Source organism: Falco naumanni, chromosome Z (genome assembly GCF_017639655.2).
Source record: "Falco naumanni isolate bFalNau1 chromosome Z, bFalNau1.pat, whole genome shotgun sequence".
Classification (NCBI taxonomy): domain Eukaryota; kingdom Metazoa; phylum Chordata; class Aves; order Falconiformes; family Falconidae; genus Falco; species Falco naumanni.
In genome coordinates, this window is record NC_054080.1 from 36,017,057 (window position 1) to 36,040,152 (window position 23,096).

Genomic DNA, 23,096 nt, shown 5'->3' on the forward strand with positions numbered 1-23,096 from the left:
TAATTGATTGAATCTGCATCAATGAATACTATTTTTGTTGAAAAACAAAATTTCAGTGATATGCAAATGATTTGCTAATTCAGGCTGACTTTTCTAGATATTTTCAGTTACACTCTTTTGAATAATATTGCAACACCAACAAAGAGTAGCTGGCTTCTTGCTTATAACCTCTTACCTATCGGTTTAGTCTCACTAAGGAGGAGATTGAGTTGATGTCCTTTTTTTGTCTACCAGATTTGAACACACATCTTCTAATAAAACAGCTTGAACACTATGTAATTCTCTGAACAAGGCTGCTTTTAGTTCCTCTTATGTTCTATTTTGTAGAAATAGTGAACATAGCTAGGTAAGCTGCCATATAAAGAAAATGCTTCATTTCCTTTTCTACTGTTTCCATAAAGGTGCAACCTGTGTGTTAAAAAAGAAGTTCTCAGCTAGTCAGTTTTGGAGTGACTGCAAAAAGTACAATGTGACTGTCATCCAATACATTGGAGAACTTTGCCGTTACCTTTGCAGCCAGCCAGTGGTAAGTGGAATCAAAATGATGGCTATTCATCTGTAAGTAAGTGAAATGTACAGTTATTGTTCTTAAATGCAGTTATGTTAAGGGGAAATAAAACTGCATTGAACCTGTCCCTCTGTTCTTTCTATGTGAGGTTCTTCAAATATTTGGTTATCTATGGACTGTAAAAAATGTTATGGCTTGAATCAGGAAGATGTTAAAAGTATTAAAAGATTTTAAGACTAAAAACTGAATCAGTTTTGGTGAAAAAGTATTATTTCACAGAGTTTCACAATGTAAGTTTGGAAAACCAGGATTAATATTCATTGTCTTTTCAGAATTTTCGAAACTTTGTTTCTGGGCACATAAAAATATCGGAGGTCTCAAGTTTTGTAGGTTGTGTTTCAGCACTGTTTTGGCTTGTGGAATGTGCTTGTTTTGAGACCATCTAAACTGTATTTTTAAATTTGGAAGGGGTTTGGTGTGAGCAGCTCAAAGGAAGAATGCCTTTTGTTCCAGTTAGAAAGCTATTCCAGACAACAAACCTGTTTTTGTTAAAGTGACATTCCTCTCTGAAACTGTTAGCCCTAACCTGAAAATATTTCTTTTCCTTTGGCTGTCAGTGGTGTTATGGTCTGCCTACAAGGTATCTAGTACAAAGTATGCTGAACCTGTTGTAATTACCAAGTATAGTTGACTCAGGTTAACTGAATTAACTCGTGATCTGGCTATTCTCTGATAGGTTTCTGTACTTATCCATTGATGACAGAGAGAGCCCAAGATGTTTAGGGTAAGGTAAATGCCTATAATTCATTGGAATTAATTCAAGATGTATAGAATTGTATAGATGGAATGGATATAACCTGTGGCAAACACAACTGACTTTCTGTTCTCAAATGCTTGTGCTACATGTGTGAAAATGAATATGAAGCAAACATTCATAGTCCGGTATAAACTAAAATCAATCTTACTAATGCTGGCAATTTCCATCCATTTATGAGCTGCAGATTGTCATATTTTGTTTCAGTAAGAAGTCCTAAATGTTACATCATACATTATCTTACCTGGTTAAGCATTTTAATCATAGAATCATTTAGGTTGGAAAAGACCTTTTAAGATCATCAAGCCCAGCCATTAACCTAACACTGTCAAATCTACTACTAAACCATGTCCTCAAGTGCCACATCCTTAGATACCTCCTCCAGGGATGGTGACTTAACCACTTCCCTGGGCAGCCAGCTCCAAGACTTGACAACCTGTTCAGTGAAGAATTTTTTCTTACTATCCAATCTAAACCTCCCCTGGTGCAACTTGAGGCAGTTCCCTATCATCTTATCACTTGTTACTTGGGATGAGAGACTCACACCCACCTCACTACAACCTCCTTTCAGGTACTTGTAGAGACCGGTAAGGTCTCTCCTCTTCTCCAGGCAGAACAACCCCAGGTCTCTCAGCAGCCTCTTGTAAGACAGGTTCTCAAGACCTATCACCAGCTTCATTGCTCTTCTTTGGACATGCTCCAGTATGTCAATGTCTTTCTTGTAGTGAGGGGTGGACCCAAAGCTGAACACAGTATTCAAGCTGTGGCTCCGCCAGTATGGAGTACAGACTTTACACAATTACTTATAATCATAAACAGCTTTTATTTTGAATACTAAATAAAAATAAATAACAGCTTCCAAGTACCTGTATAACATTAAGCAGAAAGAACTGTATTCTCTTTTAATTTAACAAAATGTTTAGAATACAAAGAGGTTTGGGAAAATGTACAGAAGTTGGATGCAATACAGTTGTTATCTCTTTGGAGGTTCTCTATTATATATATATTATTTGCCTCTATTATAATTCAATTTCATGATTTAAAAAAAATAATCAATGGTTTATTTCCCTTTCAGTGGATTTTATTGAAATGACTCATCTCTTAGGAAATGGGGCCAATAATTCAAATTAATTAATCTGAAAACTCTTTTCTAATCCAAGTCCTCATTTTATGGTTTTCCAGAATAAGCTTTTCCTTAAGCAATGTTCGAATAATTCAAAAAGAATGCAAATCAGTGTTGTTTCCAGCAAAATAAAAATCTGCATTAGTATCTCAAATTGAATTTTTTTTCCTCTATGAAAATTTTCAGAAGTGTTTAACTAATGTAGTGGTGGGTCATAGATGCTCCAGCACTATCCCTGCATGCCTTAGCAAAGAGGAAGTTATTGAATTAAAAAGGGCATAGGCTGATGTCCCATTGACGACCACTGTCTGTGACATAAAACTACAATAGTGATGCCTTTCTTCCTCTGTTTCTTTTTTTTTCAGTTTTGTTGGGGTTTTAAATTATTCTTTTTATTTGTTTAGTTTTTAACTTTATAATAAAGTAAATAAAAAAAACACAGAATAATGAAAAATCAAGTTAAAGACCATAAGGAAAATCAAAACTTATGAAAGACTGAGCTTTGATAAATTGTGATTTTTCTTCATTGTAGGCTAACATGATTTCCTCAAAGTCATCTCCCTTTCTCTAGCACTTCCCAAATATTGATTGTTCCCCTTTTCTGTCCTTTAACTATATAGTTAGAGCATGGCGTTTTATTTTACCTATTTTACCCTGTTGAGTATCTTAAAGCAAGAATGATAGATTAATATACTTAATTTTCTAAAACAAACCGTTTTATTTTAAAATCCTTACAAGCCATTGTAAAATTTTAAATTTTGCAACTAAAGTTATTTATACTATCATTAACTATTCATTAACTATGTAACTATTCTATTTATTAATTTACATGCATACTTTCTAGGAGCTGGTATGTCTGAACTCTTTGCTGTGTGAGGCTATGAGGTTATTTTTGTTTTGGGGTTTTCTTTTCTAGCTGGCTAAACAGAAACCTAATATACCGTAACAAGAAAAATTAAAATTATGAAATTAATCAGTTTGACAGCTAGGTACTTGAAGAAAGATAGTATTTGTCATGTTAAGACTGGAAGAGAAACATGTTTGCACAAAGAAGTGGAAGGAGTTTAAATAAGTTTTGGAATCCATTACTATTTTTCAAGTAGGTGAAATAATTTGCCAAGTTATCTCTTTTTAAATGTCATTAACTTAGACGTACTATTTATACTGGCAGCATGAGAAGGATATGGCTAATACAAGTTTAAAGCTCTGTGAAGATACTATGTGGGCAGCGTTCTCAATGTTGGAGTACTATAAAGCCCATCTAATGAATGTAGATTAAACCCATAGCAATTATCTTAAGTGCTTCATTTGTTTCTTTAATGTTAAACTTGAAATAAATGGTGTATTTCTAATAGTTGGAGGCCACAGCATGACCTCTTATTTCATAGATTTTGAACAGAACTTTTGGCAGGTCTCTATGGTAGCATATAGACTCTTGGATTAGCTTTCCTTATTAGTTTTGTGTTTGATCTTTCTGCATCCCATTCACATGTGCAACAGTTCTTGAAGACTTTTGCAATGGAATTTTTCTGAAACTTGGTCTGCAGTCCCATTTGGTTTAGTAATTGTCTGGAAAGAACATTTGTTAAAAAGGGAAGTTGTCTTTTTTCCTTAAGTAGAAAGACCTTGCATTATATGATGTTCATAGATTTTGCAGGGTGCCTAAATAAGTGAGTAGTCCTCCTCCCTGCCCTCTTCCAAGCTCTTTTTTCTACAGTCTTTTGATGATAGTGAAAATAGAAGAGCCAGCATTGATGGCTAGTAGCTATCAGTAGCTACAAAATGGATCCTGCTCTAAGATACTAGCATGACTACACCAGTGGAAGAGAACATTCAGCAGATTAGTAACTTGGTCTTTCTGGCTGACATTGCTCAAAAATATCTATTAACGGTGTTCTATGAAATTTCAGAAGTGTGGCATAGCAGAGCTCCCTATATTGCCTCTAAACAGAGGCACTGGAAGTACTCTACTTGTCTGTGGATATATTTTCCTTAGAGGGTTGCATCTAGCATTTAAAGTGTATACAAAATCTTCCTAAAGCACTTACAGATTTATTTCAAATTTGAAGTAATGAGCTATTTAAATAATACATTGCATCCTGAAGCTTTTGGACAGGTATTAATGGTAATGCAGCATCTCTTTCCTGCTTTTCTGTAAAGGAGACCTGAATCCTGAAGTGGTTTACAGGCAGAGGCTAGAAATCAGTTTTATTGTTCATCAGGTCCTGTGTTCTACTCTTAGAAGCTGCCATACGTTATGACATTAACTGTATGATTTATGATACTTTTCATGAACTTGGTAAGCTCTCTATTAAAACCAGAGTTCACTTCTACTTGTATTCAAACTGTATTTCTCAACTAATTATATCATTGCTTAGAAATACTCTTTCAATTAGTATCCAGCCAATGTTACCCTTTGGCATCAGTAACATTTCCTATTTCATTAGGGTTACCTCAAGTGTGTAAGACCATGTGTATCAGCATATTTTTTTTTCCATAAAGCTGAAGAAAGCCAATCTCTACTACATGCAGTTTGGCCAAGTTTTCTTTGGGTGGGATTAAGCTCTCTGAAGTGACTTTAGAAAAGATGCTTAAGGATTTATTTTATTAAAACTTTCCCTTGTCAGAACAGTAGTAATTTAGAAGGGGACAAGGAAGTCAGTGCTGCTGGGATAAGCTAACAGAATGAACACTTATTTCCCAGCTGTTTCCTCAAGGTCTGTGGGAAGGGGTGTAAAAATGGGGTCTGTGTATGTTGGATAGTCTCCTGCCTAGAAACAGTTTCTTTGAGGGAAGGGAATTTGATAGGAAGGTAAGGAAAGAAAATGAGTAATCAGGCACTTCTCTACAATGCAGGTTTTACTTGACATCACATTTTATTCCCTGTTAAAGTTTAGCTCAATTTATGTTCAGTTTCTTTCTCTTCATCATTAAAATGCAGAGTGGAAATTTATCAAGCCCCTTGCAGGTTTTCAACATAAACATTTTATTAAGTACTCAAACAAGTAATGTGTCGCAGACAACCACATCTGCACCTCCCATTTGAAGTCTCTGAATAATCTCTACATGTCATTACAATTTCATTGGGAGGGTGGGGGGTGGGATTTTGCAATTTATTTATTCTTCCAGAAGCCTGTTTTTTAAAAAAAAATATGTGCAAGCACTTGTGTATGTTGTAAGCGGACATCATTCTTAATCCAAATTGTTACTGATTTACTACAGTATTAACGGTACCTAAAAGGAGAATTGAACACTGTTTGTACGTGCAGTTAGAGAAAATAGAAATTTTAGGCTAAGAACATAGTCAGCACCTCTGAAATGAAGCTTAGAAATGGACCTGGGATTTGGAAGCTTGTATTTTTTCCCTTCCAGACTGTATCAATTGATCTAATAAAAAATGTACAATGTATTACAACAGCTTAGTGCTTTAAAGTGCCATGCCTACAACATCAGTATTATTTTTCAAAAGTGAACTTAAAAGCAGATTGTAATCCCATCCATTTTGATTACTGCCTTGTGATACTTACTACTGGCATACCTATCTTGGATTCCATCCACACAATGAATCTGTGTCTGTTTTCTCATTCTTCCCCCTAATAATGGAAATTTTTTTCAGATTTTCTTCCTGAAAACGTCTTCCATAATGTTTGTAGAGTTCCTTTGGCCTCTAGGAAGCAGTGGTTTTCCATATCCAAAACAGAACTGAAAGCCAGTTGCAAGATCTGCCACTGGTTCAAACATGGAGGCTTAAGACTGTTCTGAGCCTTTAAGAGGTCATTGAACTTGACCAGTTTCCTTCTTACCAGCTTCTCTTCCTAGGTACTAATCTTTTGAATTAAGCTAGTAGAGACATGCAGAAAATATCCTGATAGTGAAGCCCAGAAATCACAATCATACTTTTACAAGGGAAAACTTTGTACAAAGCACAAGAAATAATCTGTGTGTGCTTTAATTCTCTGAATTGACCTTTAGAAAGTTTTGTGTAATATGTTTTGGCTTGGGGGCTCCTGGGGCAATCGCCAAAAATATAACAATCTACTTTGTATTACTTGGTGGAACAGAGACAAAAGTGACTATTTTTCTTGGTAGATATTTTCTGAGGAAATAGAAGTACAGATAAAAGAAAACATTTCTTATTAGAAGAGCTAACAGAAGAAAATTCCTGTTAGAATCTAATCCTGTTGGATTATCAGGAGATTGATGAATGAAAGTGTGGTGATATTGAGCTATACTAAATAGCAAACAACCAGTTCCTGAACTGGAAAGATGTGTCCTTTTTCTAGAATTCTTGTTCCTTTCTTATAGTGCATCTCTTCAGTACACTTCCTGTTTTCTTTTACTTGTTTTAAATTTGTATGTATTTCGCTCAAAAAATCTAGTTGCAACTTGTAATTAAGAGTTACTGAAAAGTGAATATAAGCATGCATCTTGAGGAATTTATTACATCTGTCATTGTAATGGTGTGGGGTTTCTCTCATAGTCTCTTAACTAACTACTGATGCCCCTTTTTTCAGGGCTAATAGTAGAGGCTGGTGAATGTGGTGTTACATGCATGCCTTGTAAATAGATGAATGTAAACCCTGTCCATCATATTTTATATTTAAGAGATGTTTGCATTTTTCTGTTCCTGAAATTGCTTTAAGTTTCATCAAGGCTATAATACAGGAGACATTTCATGCCTCCTTTGCTTTAAGTTGCCTTTGCTTCTTTCCATTTGGCTTTTCCTGCTGCAGAAACAGTAAAAGTAGGACAATGAACCTGTTTTCTCATATTCTTTTCACGCAACTGCTAAGTACGTTTTTAGATAGCTGCAGTCATGCATCCTTCCCACACCAATTAATGTACTGTTGATAGCACTTTAAAAGGCATATCTTTTATCAACAACTTAATCATGTAGATATTCCACATAGTTTACAAAGAACACTTAAGGCAGAAGGGCTGGGAGAGTAAAAATCCCAGGTATGTGGTGTTCAGTGTAATAAGGCAGATCCTGACTTGTAAATTAATTACTATACAAATGAAACAAGCACTCAAAATGGAAAAGTAGTGTGTCAGAAATTGGTTCATGGTGTATGCAGGTATTTGGTTGTCGTGGTTTATCCCCAGCCAGCAACCAAGCCCCACACAGCCACTTGCTCACTCTCCCCCACCCAGAAGGATGGGGAGGAGGATTGGAAAGGAATATAAAACTCCAGGGTTGAGATAAGAACAATTTAATAGGTAAAGCAAAAGCCATGCACACAAGCAAGGCAAAGCAAGGAATTCATTCACCACTTCCCATGGGCAGGCAGGTGCTCAGCCATCCCCAGGAAAGCCGGGCTCCATCACACTTAACGGTTACTCGAGAGGACAAAAGCCATAATGCCAAATGTCCCCACCTTCCTTCTTCCCCCAGTTTATACACTCAGCATGACGTCATATGGTATGGAATACCTCTTTGGCTAGTTTGGGTTACCTATCCTGGATGTCCCCCCTCCCAGTGTCCCACGCCCCTCCAGCCCTCTGGCTGGCAGGGCCCAAGGAACTGAAAAGTCTTTGATTTAGTATAAACATCACCCAGCAACAACTGAAAACATCAGTGTCCCATCAACATTGTTCTCACATCGTAGCCAAAACACAGCACTGTACTAACTGCTAAGAAGAAAATTATCACAGCTGAAACATTGATATACGCATAGTTCAAAGATCTTAGCAGAATGAAGAAAAGTCCAAGTGTAAGGTGAGAACAGTTCTTGCTTATTAGTGCTCCAAAATGGCATTGAAAAAAATGTTTCACCTTTACTATTAGAAATAAGTGGATATAGACTGAATCCTCATTTTATTTCTGAATCACTCTCTAAGAAAAGAAAATCACAATGCAGGAAAATAAATGGATAGACATTTTTAAAAGCCTTGGAGAGATGTTCTAACATTCTGTTATTCTAAAATCTGTCTTCCTAATTATCTGTAGAGAACTATTAATCACATTCAGAAACACAAGTCATGAGCACATTATCACATTATTTGAACTTATTTGTGGTAGTTGACCAGGGCAATGCATTGAGTCCTTCATAAATGAGGTATTGTGAGTAAATACAGCTTTTAGTGAAGGAAGCGTTAACTAGGTACTGTGCTGTTGCAGCAGGCTAATAGGCATGCAGACAGTTGCTGAACACCAAGTGTTGCAGGGTAACTGGCTGACATGCCACAGCTAGTTCAGGTGTAAAGAATGGCACAGGGACAGCAGAGCTTATGTCCCAGAAGAGATGTATACTAGGTGGCTCTTTGGAATTCCTCCTACTTCTGTAATTCTGTCTACTGAAAGGAAGCTAGTTGGTGAAATGCCATCTGAATATGGCAGAAATTCAAAGCATGACTGTTTGATGCTGTAGTCTGTTTAAAGCATAAGTTCCTGCGTATTTTAATTTATTTCAATTTTCATACATTAGGACACTCTAAACTGTGCACCACTCAACCATGTTTCTAGAATTTGTTGGAATTATCATCCCTTTTACTTCCCTTCTCTTATTTATTGCATTTTATTTATTGCATAAGTTTTTTGGCCACAGTGCCCATGGATACCAACATGCCTGCCCTAGAGTTGTACTCTACATATAATGAATATATAGACAGAGTCATGAAAAAGATGTTAAAATGATTAACTCAGTTTTATTTACTGTGATTCAGTTTCCATTGAACGTTAGCTACACAAAAAGCTAGTGTGAATTAATGTATATTAATTATATAAAAGTTTAGGTAAAAAATAGCTATATGAATTTACTCACATGTAAAACTAATGTGAATTATCACTGTTTAAAGTTTCCCTGATTGTAATAATTTTCTTCATACTTACTAAAATTGCTGGGAGATTAATAATTTCCATTCTTACCGTTGAAAGATTGCTAAATGCCTTACAGGTTTTATGCCTTTTTTTTGTGGAAAGCCCTGCAGTACTCTTTTAGGAGTCTTGTATCAATAGATGGGTTCAGCTGTGGTGGAGCCGACTAAATCACAAATATGGCAACTGCAGCAATGCAGCCTAGCAGAAAATTTACCTTAGTTGTGAAGAAGTGAATTGCTGCCTTCTCTTTTAAGAAAATTTGCTTTCTGTGATCAGTTCTTGATGACATCATACATCTTGGTATTTTTGAAAAAGGGCTGAATGCCTTTAGAGAATACTTCCTAAAGTGAAATAGTCATACATTTGGAATTGTTGATAGTCATACATTGTGGCGTTGATAGGTGTTAACATTGAGGACAGTAGAATGCTGACCTGTCAGGTTTACTCTGCATCCTTTCCACTGGAGAAACAACTTTGTGCTGCAGTAATATAAGCCATCCAAAATCACAAGAGGAATTGAAGGTAACTGCACTGATTCATGATGCTTTATTTCTCCTTTTGGAAATAACGTGAGGAATTGAAGGTAACTGCACTTATAAATGATGCTTTATTTGTCCTTTTGGAAAAAAAACCCACATAATCCATGTAGGTCACTGTTTCCTAGTTCATCCTAGTTTGTGTGTTTTCAGCAAGCAGATATCAATGCTTTCTTTTTTCCTTTAAGTATAAACAACAGAAGTAAACTCACCTGCTTATTAACTTGGTCTCAAGAGATAGAGATTTTGACTGTTCCTAGTCTGATGAAAGACCTGCTTAATTCATGTGTACATACACACTTACTTGTCTCTTCTGTTCATTGTGGAACGAAGGATTTCTATGAAAGAATTTCTTGTGCTATTTTATGTATCTTAGCAGAGGCAACACATTTGAATAGCTCAGTGGCATCAGCAAGGGGAAACTAGAAGAGAAGAACACAAAATAAGGACTATCTTTTTTCTATAGCATATGTATGTAGATGTGTATATATACATACATACATATATAAGGAATTATGTATCTAGAAAGGTGTTTGTATACATATGTACATATGTAGAAGTATAAACAGACAGCATTAGAGTGCCAGAGTGCTGTGTGGTTCTAAAGGTATATGGTAAGAAAACGTACCTGTATTTCTGCTGTCTCACTTCTAGGGCATTCTGTATTGCCACTTGCAATGATTAAAAAGGGAGTCTTATTTTAAAAGAGGTGAAATTAAAAACAACAATGAACCAATAGTTCAGATCTTTTGCCTTCTGATACTTCAACTTAAATCTGATTGTATTTTAAAGGTGCTTCATGCAATCACAAGGTTTGGGTACGTATTCATAAAATTAATGTCTCACTGAACTGGATGAATACATAAGTGTTGTGCTTCTTGTAATAAAACATGGGTGTTGACAACAGTAAAGACCCAAGGTCACAAAGATATTATGTACTCCCAGTAACATTGAACAAAACTTCACAAGTCTTAATAGTGGAAGAAAGGCAGACGATTACTCATGTGCAGTGTGTGGGAAGGAACAGATAGTACAATTTTGTGAAATTTGATTGTTTCTTGTAGTAATTCTGAAGACGCAAAGAAGTAGCTATTAATCTCTGCTGACTTTAATCCCTTGACAGAAGTAATTCCTGCCTTTCTCTGTTCTTCCCAGTTTTCTGATTCTTCTGAGTGGAAACAGACTGAGATGATACAACTTTTAAAATATGGAAGCATTTATGTAAATTAATGTAGCCATTATTCAGGAAATAATTTGCTTGTTCAACAAGGTAAAAGGTTTTTGACTGCAGTTTGCTACATTGTAGCTGTAGGCAAGCTAGGCCAGCTTTCTTTAATTTAATTGTTATTTTTCTTTTTGTTGTTGTTTGTACTTAACGTATTTAAAGAAAGTACATTTTCCCCACCATCTGTGAAACAATCAAATACAATTATTTTTTTTTTTTTTTAACAGAAGGAAGGAGAAAAAAATCACAAAGTCCGACTAGCAGTTGGAAATGGAGTGAGAAATGATGTATGGAGGGAATTTTTAGACAGATTTGGTACTGTTAAGATCTGTGAGTTTTATGGTGCTACTGAAGGAAACATTTGTTTCATGAACCACACAGGAAAAATTGGATCTGTTGGACGCACCAGTTTCTTTTATAAGGTGACTATTTAAATTGTGATTTATAAAAGGGAGTGCTGAAGGTAAATGTGTTTCTTAGTTTGACTACAGGACATGGGTCTTCAGTCTGAAGTCCAAGGTAAATTTTCTAACTTATTTATTGCCTTTGCAAAATCTTCATTGCCAGAGTATTGCAGATAGTGCTTAACATGCAAGCCAGTTATAATTTCAGCAGTAACACTTAGATTTTTCTTAAAGTTCACAAGAGTCAAAAAGGCTTTCCTCTTCTGACAGTTTTTAGTAGGTTCTGAGTTTCATTTCAAATCTCTACTATATTACAGAACAAAAGAGAAAGTTGGATTTAATACCTAAAAACTCATCATCTGTGAAATAAACATAAAAGTGTTCTGATCTGACTTGGTGTTCTACAGAGCAGAGCTGTTTTCAAAGAGTATATTTATATTGCATATTACTATGTAAATATTTGGCATAAATGGGAATTAATAGTAATTGTAATAAAGTAACATGTAGGCAGATATACCTTTAAGAGTTATTTTATACTTAGGTGCAAGTAAACATACATGACTCAAACTACATCTAGTCTTTATCATTATTCAGAAATTTCAAAGAGAATGCAATACAAATATAAACCACTGTTGAGTAATTGGGATAGACAATAATTGCCAAGAGTATTAATTTAAAAATTATATGCCCCTTTATCTACCAAGTCTGCTGTATTTATTTGATTTGTTCTAGGTTACCAAAGCTAGGGATAACATACCATTTTTTCACTGCTTATTCAAGAATCTGGTTTTTGTATTTCATCAGCTTTGACAATGGAAGTTACATGTCTCAGGGAAGAGGAGTACATATTATTTATACCACACAGGGTGGCTTTTCCTTCATCCTTTCTTTCAGCTTGAAATTCACAGATAGATTTTTCCCTTTGTGTCTTAGGAATAACATCTCTTAGATGTTTTAAGAAGGCAGTAAGTAACATGTACCAGGCTTTAGGTAATAATATGAAAGATTATTTAGCAAGGCGTTCTAGCAAGGAGACTAGATATTTAACATTATGTTGTTATTTATTCCATTTACTCTTCTTGTAATAAATAAGACTACACACATTGCCTAAAATTTGCAAATTAACTGAGACACCTACCTATACTGAGATACCTATTTAAATATACAAATCCTGCTGACTTACATGGCATTTGTGCTTGTGAGGAGAACTGATACTAAAATGTCCTGACAAAACTTTTTTTTCAGAGAATGATGTAAAAATATTGTTTGGAAATATATGGGAGGTATCTTCCGATGAGGTTGAAACAGGTTTCTAGGCAGCATACATTCCACAGTCCACAACTTCAATACAGCATCAGCACATTACACTCACTGCAGACTACAGCTCAGGGCCAGAGGAATTCTTCACTTCTGGGATAGGAACCCAAACTGCAGGGAGGAACCTGGAAACACTTAGAAAAACACCGCAAGAGCTACTGTGTTTTGCAGTAACTGTTGAGAGCTCAGGAATTTAAGCAGACTGACTCTGCTCATTCTCTCTTCTACGTGACTGATGCTCTGTCGTATGCACGGTGGACATCTGATGCTAGTGTGTGTCTCTGGAAGGGTACAGTTCCACTACAGGAAACCAGGTATCTGGAATTTAGGGAGTTGTGGGTCAACCAGGAACCTCAGAGCTGATGTTAATTTTGATGTTAATTGTTTCAGGCTTTTCTAAGCCACATCCTTTAATTATTTTAAAACTTTTTTCTAATCATATGAAATTGTGAATTTCTACATTTTTTCCAAACCTGAATAAACTTGTTTTCAGTATTTTAGAACTTTTGACAGAGTTTTGTCACAAGTCATTAACCTCTTGGAAATACCATGTAGAGGTTACAGCAGATAAAGGATTAGACTTGAAACTGCATATTTATTGATTTAATTACCTGTATTATTAATCCAGTATTACAGGGGGTTTTGCTTGTATTAATGGTGGCACTTTGTAAGTCAATTACTTAAGCTGTTTGTGTTTACAAAAGGAAGATTAGTATTTTGGGTTTTTCTGCAGAAGAAACATGCTACTTTTTCCTCTTTAACGATTGGGCTTGTGATTTGAGTTAGTCACTGCAGAAAATAGCTCATGTAAACCACAGTTAAGAAACAAATGCAGTTGTAACTGAGTATTTGATCTCACTAGACACCTCTTCTGTAATGTATATACTATTCCAAGCTGAAACTGTTACAGTCTATGGAAATATCAGTATAGTGAGCTAAGATAATTATGGGTTGTCCCTTTGCTTACTGAGTATGGTTATGGAAAGACCCTAAGATACTTTATGAACCAGAAATCAATTTTGTTCTTTTTCAATACTCTCTTTTCCCTAGAGATAAATCTACAGTAAGTGTTCAGTTATTTCTGTCGTTTCTGTGATAAGGAAAGTAGCTAAAGCACATTATATGTGATCAGGCTCAATATTTAGCTGCTACTGTTCCCCAGGGGCCCTTAGATGTGTTGGCTCTCAACCGTTCTGCCAACATATATACATTTGGCATTGTGTGGCAGTGGAGTTTGAAGGAAGAATGGAGGTTGTCACTGAAAACCAGATTCTGTGCAAACTACTTTGCCTTGATTACATGGGCATGCTAACGTCTAGCCAGGTCAGTGAGTAGATTGTATGAGCCATTTTATGGGGAGATAGAACTGCTCCAAATCTCTTCCAAATCAAGGAGGTTTCAGAGACTACTCCAAAGCTCCATCGGGAGCTTTTTCATAAAGTTTTGATTCAGAGCCTTTATAGTTTAGTGCCATACATAGTCTCTCTGAAAGAATTTGTGTCAGAGGAACAATATGGCATATTAATAATACTGCAATAGTTAAACTTCTCAAATTAAGAGTTCTGCAATCTGTTAACTATGGGGTTCTGCTTCTGTCACCAGTGCAGTTCCTCTGGATGGCAGTTCCTTCAGTCTGCTTCATGACACTTGTTTGCAGGAGCAGCTAGCTCCCTCATATGCTGAAACATAGTGTTGACATGAACAAGGGCTTAGATATAGTGGATTTTCAGAAAAGTCTAGATGAGGTTAAGAGAGAGGAGGAGTATTGAAAATATCATGAGACATATGTTTTAGTGGTTTTCCATTTTTTAAAAAAGAATATATTTAACCAAATACATAATTTTGGGGACCTTTATATGTGTTTTTGATTACTCTGCAATCTATGAGTATTGTGACACAAATGATGTATTTTAATGGCATAGGTAAGTTCATTTGAACTTATTTCAGGCATTTTTTGTGTTTCTTTTTTTTTAAAATACATTATATAGGTTACATCTTATTAAATATCACATTCTGAGTATAGGTGTTGTGTTTCTTTTATTTCTGTCTGAATGACATCCGTTGAACATCTAGCAAGATGTAAAGGAGAGCAGCTTTAATTCCAATTTGATGAACCATTAATGATCTGAAGTTGGAAAGGGAAAGTATCTCCTGCTGGAAAGCAGGGAATGGCACAGACAAGGACCAGTCATCCAGTTCCTAGTTTCATTTCTTCAAAGAAGTGCTACAACAATTTTTGAAACTTCATTCTTCTGACACATGGGGTGATATGATGAGATAGACATACTTGCTAGAGATTTCCTGAACACCTATGTCTTAAACTGTGAATAGAAAGAGAACTGAGAAAGGGGAAAAGAATCTTGTATTTTTATATATGTGAAACAATAAAGGAAAAGGAAGAAACTCACATTCTTTCTACTGGCATAATTGCAGTCGAAATTAAGTAAACGCTGTATAAAACCCCTTGCATACAGATATTGAGAGTATAGTGGGAATAATAGCAAGTAGGTTCAATGGGTAATATTTTTAGCAGGGAAAAAGTAAAAGAAATAGGAAGGCATTTCTGTTGCAGGTAATGGTAATGGCACAGTTTCTAAAGATAAAATGCAGACAAGAGTTAGAGCTGTAAAAGAGAAATTGAGCTCTCAGATTGTACAGAGTAACTTCTATCAGCAGCTGGCAAGGGTTGGGGAAAAACATTTGTGATAAATATTAAAATTCAACGTAACATATTCATTTTCATAAATAATTTGGAAGACACAAGTTAATGGGAAGAAATAGATGAATATTACAGCAGTTACCAGACATCCAAGAAGCCACTGTGTGTGAGATGGTAACTCGAAGCAGTTCTCTTGTTTGCACTTATTTTCATCCTGTACTCTTTATATAAGAGGGATCAGTTCACATGCTTGAAAGCATTACTGGTATACAAATAAATCCTTCAATAAAGATGTTCATATACAGTCAATGAACAGAAAAGCAGAAGCCTTTTAGTTGGTAAAACTTAAAATGTTTCACAAAGAAGATAGTATACAAATCAATATATTAATATAATAAATTACTGTTTAATATTACATCTGGAATACCTATGTATGTAGTTAATGATGAATTTTATTATATATGGCATACATTATGTGTGTATATAAATTTAAGACTCTTAGTCATTCTATCAAATAAATATATATCAAAATATCTTTCTTACACAGGAATAAATTCTGAGTAGTGGCAGAGAACATGCAATAGGAGAATGGGACTAATGAGACCCAAGGGAGCTTGTAAGATGGACTAAAAATAGTCCGTGGCAAATACACCTGAAAAAACAGTATGTAAAAGAAATACCCAAACTTTATTTACAAATGTATTTTTTTCATTATTTTAAGACACCTTATTACAGAAATGTAAAGATCTCTTACTCAGAACTGTATGAGTCAGAATCAGCTTTGAGCTTAGAAACATTTAAACCTTAAATCATAAATAATTTCAACACATAAAATACTTTTTCTTTCACACAGCAACACAATTAGTAATACACATTTTTGTCATACAGTCATAGAACTTAAGTGGTAGAAGAGGTACTTTTTGAGTTTAAAAGTAAATGAAGTTAGGTTTAAGCAGATTTTTAAAGCCTGGAAAACTAGATTCACAGGAAGATCATTGGCATGCGTTAATCCAAGCAGTGGAAACTCAGGTTCATTGGGCAGTTAAAATTTGTGTTGTTTCTGCTCTTTTGTCTTGTTTTGAGCTAAAATAATCTAAGCTACTTCAAGTGTATTCCAAGGTATTTTATTGTAATATGTGGTAATTCAGTTATTAACAAGCATAGCTTTAAAAGTGTTTTTTTCTTGTTTGTGTTTTTTTTTTTAATTTGGCTAACAAAACTATGCAAAGGACCTATACATCTACTCTTTAGAGTATAAATAAGGCATTACTAGTATATTTTAACAACATTTATAAGACATGGTGATACTATGCTCCAGAGTTTTTTTCTTGCATTTCGCTTTTTTAAGATGATTGGAACTAAATCTCATAAATGTAATGCTTTGTTTTATAAACACATATTCTCCTAGAGAATTCAGCAGTATCTCATCTCTAAAACAAATTAAATAAGAAGCAATAGCTTGTGATCTTTGTTCTCTACTGAAGGTTCTGTGAGCATTCACTGTAAGTTGAAACTTCAGGAATTTCAAAACTATTTTCAAAACAATATTTAAACTCATATGTTTACGGTCAATTAAAAAAAGGGGGGAGGGATGCTACTCTTAGATAACATGCAGGCAGCATAGTAACAGACAGTAATGTTGCCATTTAACTCATTTTAAGTTTCAGCTAGCTAAATGATGATTGCTGTTTGGTACATTTAGGTAATGCTTTAGGGAGTAAAACGTAGATTAAAATTACGAATGCTGCATGAAGTACTCTGTGAAAATAATACGGTAATGCTTGAACAGCTCAGGTACGCTTTTCTAATAAACGTTAAATAATGAGATAAAACAAATATCGAGCTGTACCCAGACTAAATGTTTTGCTCTGGAGCTTTCATTTTCTAGTATTTACTAGGAAAAGAAAACTGCACAGAGACAGCTGTTTACACAGAATGTACACTGGCATAGTATCATTATGCAGGTCTAATGCAATATGTGGTGGTTTCTCTTTTCAATTATGTATTTACTTAACTGCTATTTCAAAAAGCTAACTGGAATAGGCATAGTTAGTACTCTAAAGCTGCAGGCACAAAAAGATGTACGCAGCAACTTAAATAGTAAAAGTCTCAGCAGTTTTTAAAAGTTCTCAGATATTAAGTTTCAAAGTATTTATAACAACTTAATGCATCAGACAGACTAATATGTTGACAAGTTACAGCTATTGAGCTCAGAAGGAATGAACAGATAAAAATGGAACAGGGCACACTGCTGTTCTAATTAAACACAGAAATGTCAGAATAACATTTCATTTTATACCATTTCATTCTTATTATTTATATTTTTCATTGCATTTGGTCTGTCACATGAAACCTATTAAAGTAAGTAAATACCAATGTAAAAAAAGAAAGTGAAAATTAAATGTAGACACCCAAAGAAAATACTCTTAAAAAATTACTTCTGTTTATTATAAACACCTCTCATTCTGTTCATCAAGAATAATACGATTATTTTCTAATTAAGGTGAACTTTTTGGCTCTCAAATTCTTGACTTTGGTAAATAGATCTGTAAGTATTAAAAAAAACCCACAACCCTTCCATTTATTCAAAAAGTGTTCGATTCTTGGATCATGGCTTGATTTTGCACTCTTAACCTTGTTCCTCCGATCAACTGTTAAAAATACCTTTTTGTTTCAGACCTAGGGTAGAAGGAATACACAGTGATGAACATTGAAAAGACTCAGTTAAATAAGTTTGTCCAAATGAGGCTGAAATTGTGTGTTTCATGTTTGATTCAAGTTGCTATTTATTGAGACTTCCTTGAAAAGAAAATGATGTGATACAGCTGCAGCGACATTTCAAATCAGGATAAAAAAGTTATGCAACCCTTCACACAAATTAGCTGCTGGAAAGCAAATAGGTGCATGTTTTAACATCCTGCCCTTCAATCACTTTCATAACACCATCCTTAAATTATATTGCATTTCTTTGTTGTGAGGAGTGCAGTTGCAGATTTGTATGTTTTTAACATTGTTTTCTCTGATTGCTAAGATTTCTCCAGAAGATGGTTGTATATTTTGGTTTGACTAGTTGTTAAATAGATTGCTAATGTACTATATGAAAAGGGAAATCAGAATCCCAAGCTGGGCAGACTGAAGCCTTAGGATAATAACTGCAAACACAGTGATCTGTATAGTATCAGGCATATAATTATCTTTCAGTGTCTCTCAAAGTTCTTATTTGGATTTATATCACAGTAGAAAAATGAGGTGAAATAAAAGTCAGACCATATATATTGGAGAGTAAAAGTATTGCAATTTCTAGTGTTGATAAGAGTGTCTTGCCTTCTCCTTCATCTCACTCAGAGCCACATTCTCTGTGATCTTTATACAAGAGGAAGTCAAGTTGTGAAACATAACCAGGAGGTCAGTTAGGTCAGCAGTGTCAGGACTCAAGGTTCACAGTACTTCAGAAGAATGCAGAACTGACACTCACATAACTGTGGATGCACAGCTACATAACTATGTCAAATGACATGGGAGTACATATCCTGCTGGTGGTGCTCCTGGTAAGACCATATGCCAGAGTGAGAAAGCCTGAAGGGAAAAACAGAGGCTAGTTAGGCAAGAGTATAGGCCAATGGGAAGTAGGTTTCCCTTTGTAAGGAGATTTAGGCCTTTGCTCTGCCAGTTGTTGTAGGTGCTAGAAGACCCCAAGAACACTTTTTTGTATGAGCCACCGCCATTAAATGTCAGCTGAATTCCAGGTACGCTTCTGTTACCCTGACTCATGTAGGCTCTTCCACTGATACGTGGATCCCATAACTTGTGAGAAAATTAACAAAATTATGGTTCTATGTCTTCACCAAGTATTTTTGAAAGTTACAAGATATAAAAATGTTTTGATGTTGCTTACCTCCAGGAAAATGGTCTAAGTTTACATACAGAGTATTTTTAGTGTTAAATGAAACGATGTTCTACTTTTAGATGAGCAAGACACGAGTAAAGATTTCTTTGCTTTTATTTGCTGCCACCAGGTGTCACTGTGTAGACAAATAACTGATGACCCTTTTTCCCTTTTTTAGCTTTTTTTCCCATTTGATTTAATCAAGTATGATTTCCAAAAAGATGAACCAATTAGAAATAAGCATGGTTGGTGTGAAAAAGTTAAGAAAGGTAAGTATGTATTTTAATAGGATATAACCACCTTTTTTGTAATACAAATACTCCAGGGAATTTTTTTGAGGAGCCTTGCTGTTGTGTTACTGTACTATGCCAACATCAACTATTATTCTTTGCTCTGACAGAAGCAATATGATCTGTGATCTAAGGCAGAACATTAAACATACCAGTTCTGAACTTAGGAGATCTGTGGATATATTCACAGAAGAGCAATGTTCAAAAGTGATGATGTGATACTATCTCTGAATATGTAGATAATGAAATCTGTTTTTTTAAAAGGAGGTTAACACAGTGAAATAGCTGCCTAAAGAAAGACTGGTGGATTAGAACAAATGCTTTTTGGTGTGAGAGTAAGTGTTCCTGACTAAGTGACTTAAGCTTACCAATTTTTGTATATATATATATATTTTTTTTTTTTTTTTTGTAAGAGGTTGCTTGATTATAGCGTCTTCAAAATACTTATCTGGTATTTGTTTTCAAACTGTTCATCAGATACTGAAGCATCTCTGTTGTGCTGTAGGAAGGTAACAGCTGTAGTTAACACCTGGAAGCTGAAGCGAGAAAAACTCATAAAAGGTCAGAAAAGCAGACAGCTTTAACAGGGAGCTGAATCAGATTTTTTAGTGGAGTTAAGAGATGCTGTAACAGGTCTTAATCAAAGATGGGCACTTTCAGGAAAATACAGTCCTCAAAATGTGACATTGTATAGGAGATTAAGTGTAGGGATGTCAGATGGACCTGTAAAGGGAACACAAGCTCTAATTAGACACCTGGTCTAATTTTTTCCAATTATACCAATCAGTCTAATAAAAAGTATTATCTGTATCTGCAGACTTTGTCTTACCCATGAACTGTATCTTCAGAGCATCATGGCTGCAATGCCACTGTCAGTGAAATAAATGCTTTCACCTTAAACACTACCATCTGATGGAGAACAGACACAGCCTTTTTATGAGGAGGCAGTCTTAAATTACAAATTATGTATACCTTTGGACATGTTTTTATGTATTTTCATACTTATAATTCTTGTCTCTGGTATAAAGTAATGTAACCTTATGCTTTACTGTTCAGAATGTGCTTCCGGAAAGTCTAGGTGTTCATACAAATATTCTGCTTTAAGCAAACTAAACCCCTGATACTCTGCATGCATAACCAGCTAAGCCTATCACCATCTTGCTCTATTTTATGAGGAAAAAAATATTTAAACTTTTATATTCTAATCCAAAAAGAAAGCAATAATGCCATATCACATTAATGAAAATTCTTAAGACGTGTTCTCAAAAATTCTGAAATCAGGCTAAATAGGGATTTAATGCCTAGGTTGAACACCTGCTTTTTATTGACACTAGTTTTTCAGTAGGAAGCTGATGAAGTTGAGACATGACTGGAAATTTAGTCAGGTATGGGGAGTGGAACATAGTATTCATTTGAAGTGTGCAATTTGATAGGGTAGTAAACCTACTAGTGAACTCAAAATTGATAGCTGACAGTTCTGGGAGAAAACTGATGAGTCATTAGCAAGAAATACAAAAGACTGGGAATGTGAGTGGACAATATTGTGGTGTGTCTTTATGGTCACTTTGCATGTAGAGGTGACCACAGGAATTGTAAAGCAGTAGAAACAGGTAAGTTTTTGTTATTGGGTCTTACCTACTGAACCCTGCCAAACTTGGTTCTTGGTCTTGTAAAATCATATGTACCAAATTATTATTAATGTAAAGTACATGAAGAGTACAGTGATACCTTAGGTTTACATTCTTTCAACTTCTCTATATAGGTGAGGCTGGTCTTCTCATTTCCAAGGTCAATGCGAAGAACCCCTTCTTTGGTTATGCTGGCAATAAGAAACACACAGAAAAGAAATTACTCAGCGGGGTATTTAAGAAGGGAGATCTTTATTTTAATACTGGAGATCTAATGGTTCAAGATCATGAGAATTTTCTTTATTTTTGGGACAGGATTGGAGATACCTTCAGGTATAATCATTGTTGCTTTTCACGTTTCTTCATTAAAGACATGGACATGCAATATAGAATAATATTGTTCTATTAATTTTCAACCAGAAGTGTTCAGTTTATTACTATTGCAATAATGTTCGTAATGAACTTGAAGTGAATTATAGGGGCTTAATTTTTTAAAATGTGTTGCTGTAGAGCTGGATAGCTCATTTCCAGAATGTTTTGTAGGAATTACAGCTCTTTGAACTGTTCTTCCAATAAACATACTAACTAGTGGTGGTTTTGCTGCAAGCAAGTTGAATACTGAAGTGGAGAAAACTGTATCAAATAGTAGACTGGTCACATTTGATAAGTTTCGATACATGTCAAAATTTTGAAAACCATTACAGCAGATGTTGATAAGCTTTCATTGTAGGTACCAAAACAATAAGTGGGAATAAATTTGGGGTGATAGTCTGAAATGGAGTTCTTACTAAAGTTAATGTTTTTTACAGACGACATGTCCACATGTTTTCATGGGATTAAATTATTTTTTCACATGTTTTAGATGGAAAGGGGAGAATGTTGCAACAACAGAAGTTTCTGATGTCATTGTAATGTTGGACTTTATACAAGAAGCAAATGTGTATGGTGTGTCTGTGCCAGGTAAAAGCTTTAGCTGTGTATCTTTCTTCCTCTAGGTTAGTTAACACTCATAACTTTTATTTAATGTTTTAAACATAGGAATCACTTCTGATTGAGTCATCTGTTTAATACCTAGCTAAAGTGTAGATGTAGATAATGAAAATACCACCAGATTGTGAACGAGCCAGTGAATCATGCATTATGTGTACAGTGATATGTATTTTTGAAGTTATCTTTCATGAATTTTTGATAGCCCCATAATCTAGATTAAAGATTTATTAAATTTGCATCCATTGAAAATCCATACATCCATGTGTTAAAATAAAATGTTGCCTTGGTAAGAATTAAAGTAAAACTAAATGAAAGTGTATGAAGACATTCTTCTGTCTTATTTCACTTAACCTCATAAACCATCTGCATATTACAAAAATAAGGACAAAGTGAAAAACAAAGAGAAAAAAATAGTATGAAAGAATATGCATTAATTCCTTGTTAATGGTTTGTGGGGTTTTGTTTTTGTTTTTTTTAATTAATTTTCATGAGATCATCTGGGCTTGATTTCCATTCATGCTAGATCTTTTCAAAATGTGTACTAGGTCTGACTGGGATAGAGATAAGTTTCTTTATGGGAGTCTGTATGGTGCTGTGCTTTGCATTGGTGGCTAAACCAGCGTTGGTAACTTACCAACACTTGGCTGTTACTGAACAAAGCTTGCACAGTGTCAAGACTCTTTCCCTGCAGCAGATATGCTGAGGTGGGCAATGAGCTGGGAGCAGACATAGATGGGACAGTGGGCCCAAACTGATCAAAGCGATGTTCCATGTCATATGATGACAGACTCAGTAATAAAAGCTTGGGGAAAGGAAGAGAATGAGATGTTTGAGGTTATGGTGTTTGTCTTACCAAGCAACCACGGCATGTGCTGAGTGAGGCCCTGCCCTGTAGG

At 35.1% G+C, this 23,096-nt stretch overlaps 1 protein-coding gene across 3 annotated transcripts in view; it reads left to right on the plus strand.

The window, feature by feature from the left end:
* Positions 1–23,096, plus strand: part of SLC27A6 (solute carrier family 27 member 6) — a 40,189-nt gene that overhangs the window by 12,801 nt on the left and 4,292 nt on the right. Inside the window, exons 4-8 of one of the 3 annotated variants that reach the window (XM_040580708.1) lie at positions 402–526; positions 11,257–11,448; positions 19,471–19,561; positions 21,345–21,543; positions 22,073–22,170. In XM_040580708.1, the coding sequence (XP_040436642.1) occupies positions 402–526; positions 11,257–11,448; positions 19,471–19,561; positions 21,345–21,543; positions 22,073–22,170 (705 nt within the window). Of the gene's footprint in view, positions 1–401; positions 527–11,253; positions 11,449–19,470; positions 19,562–21,344; positions 21,544–22,072; positions 22,171–23,096 lie in introns of all 3 variants that reach the window. The other 2 variants (XM_040580706.1, XM_040580709.1) reach the window with 2 other exon arrangements.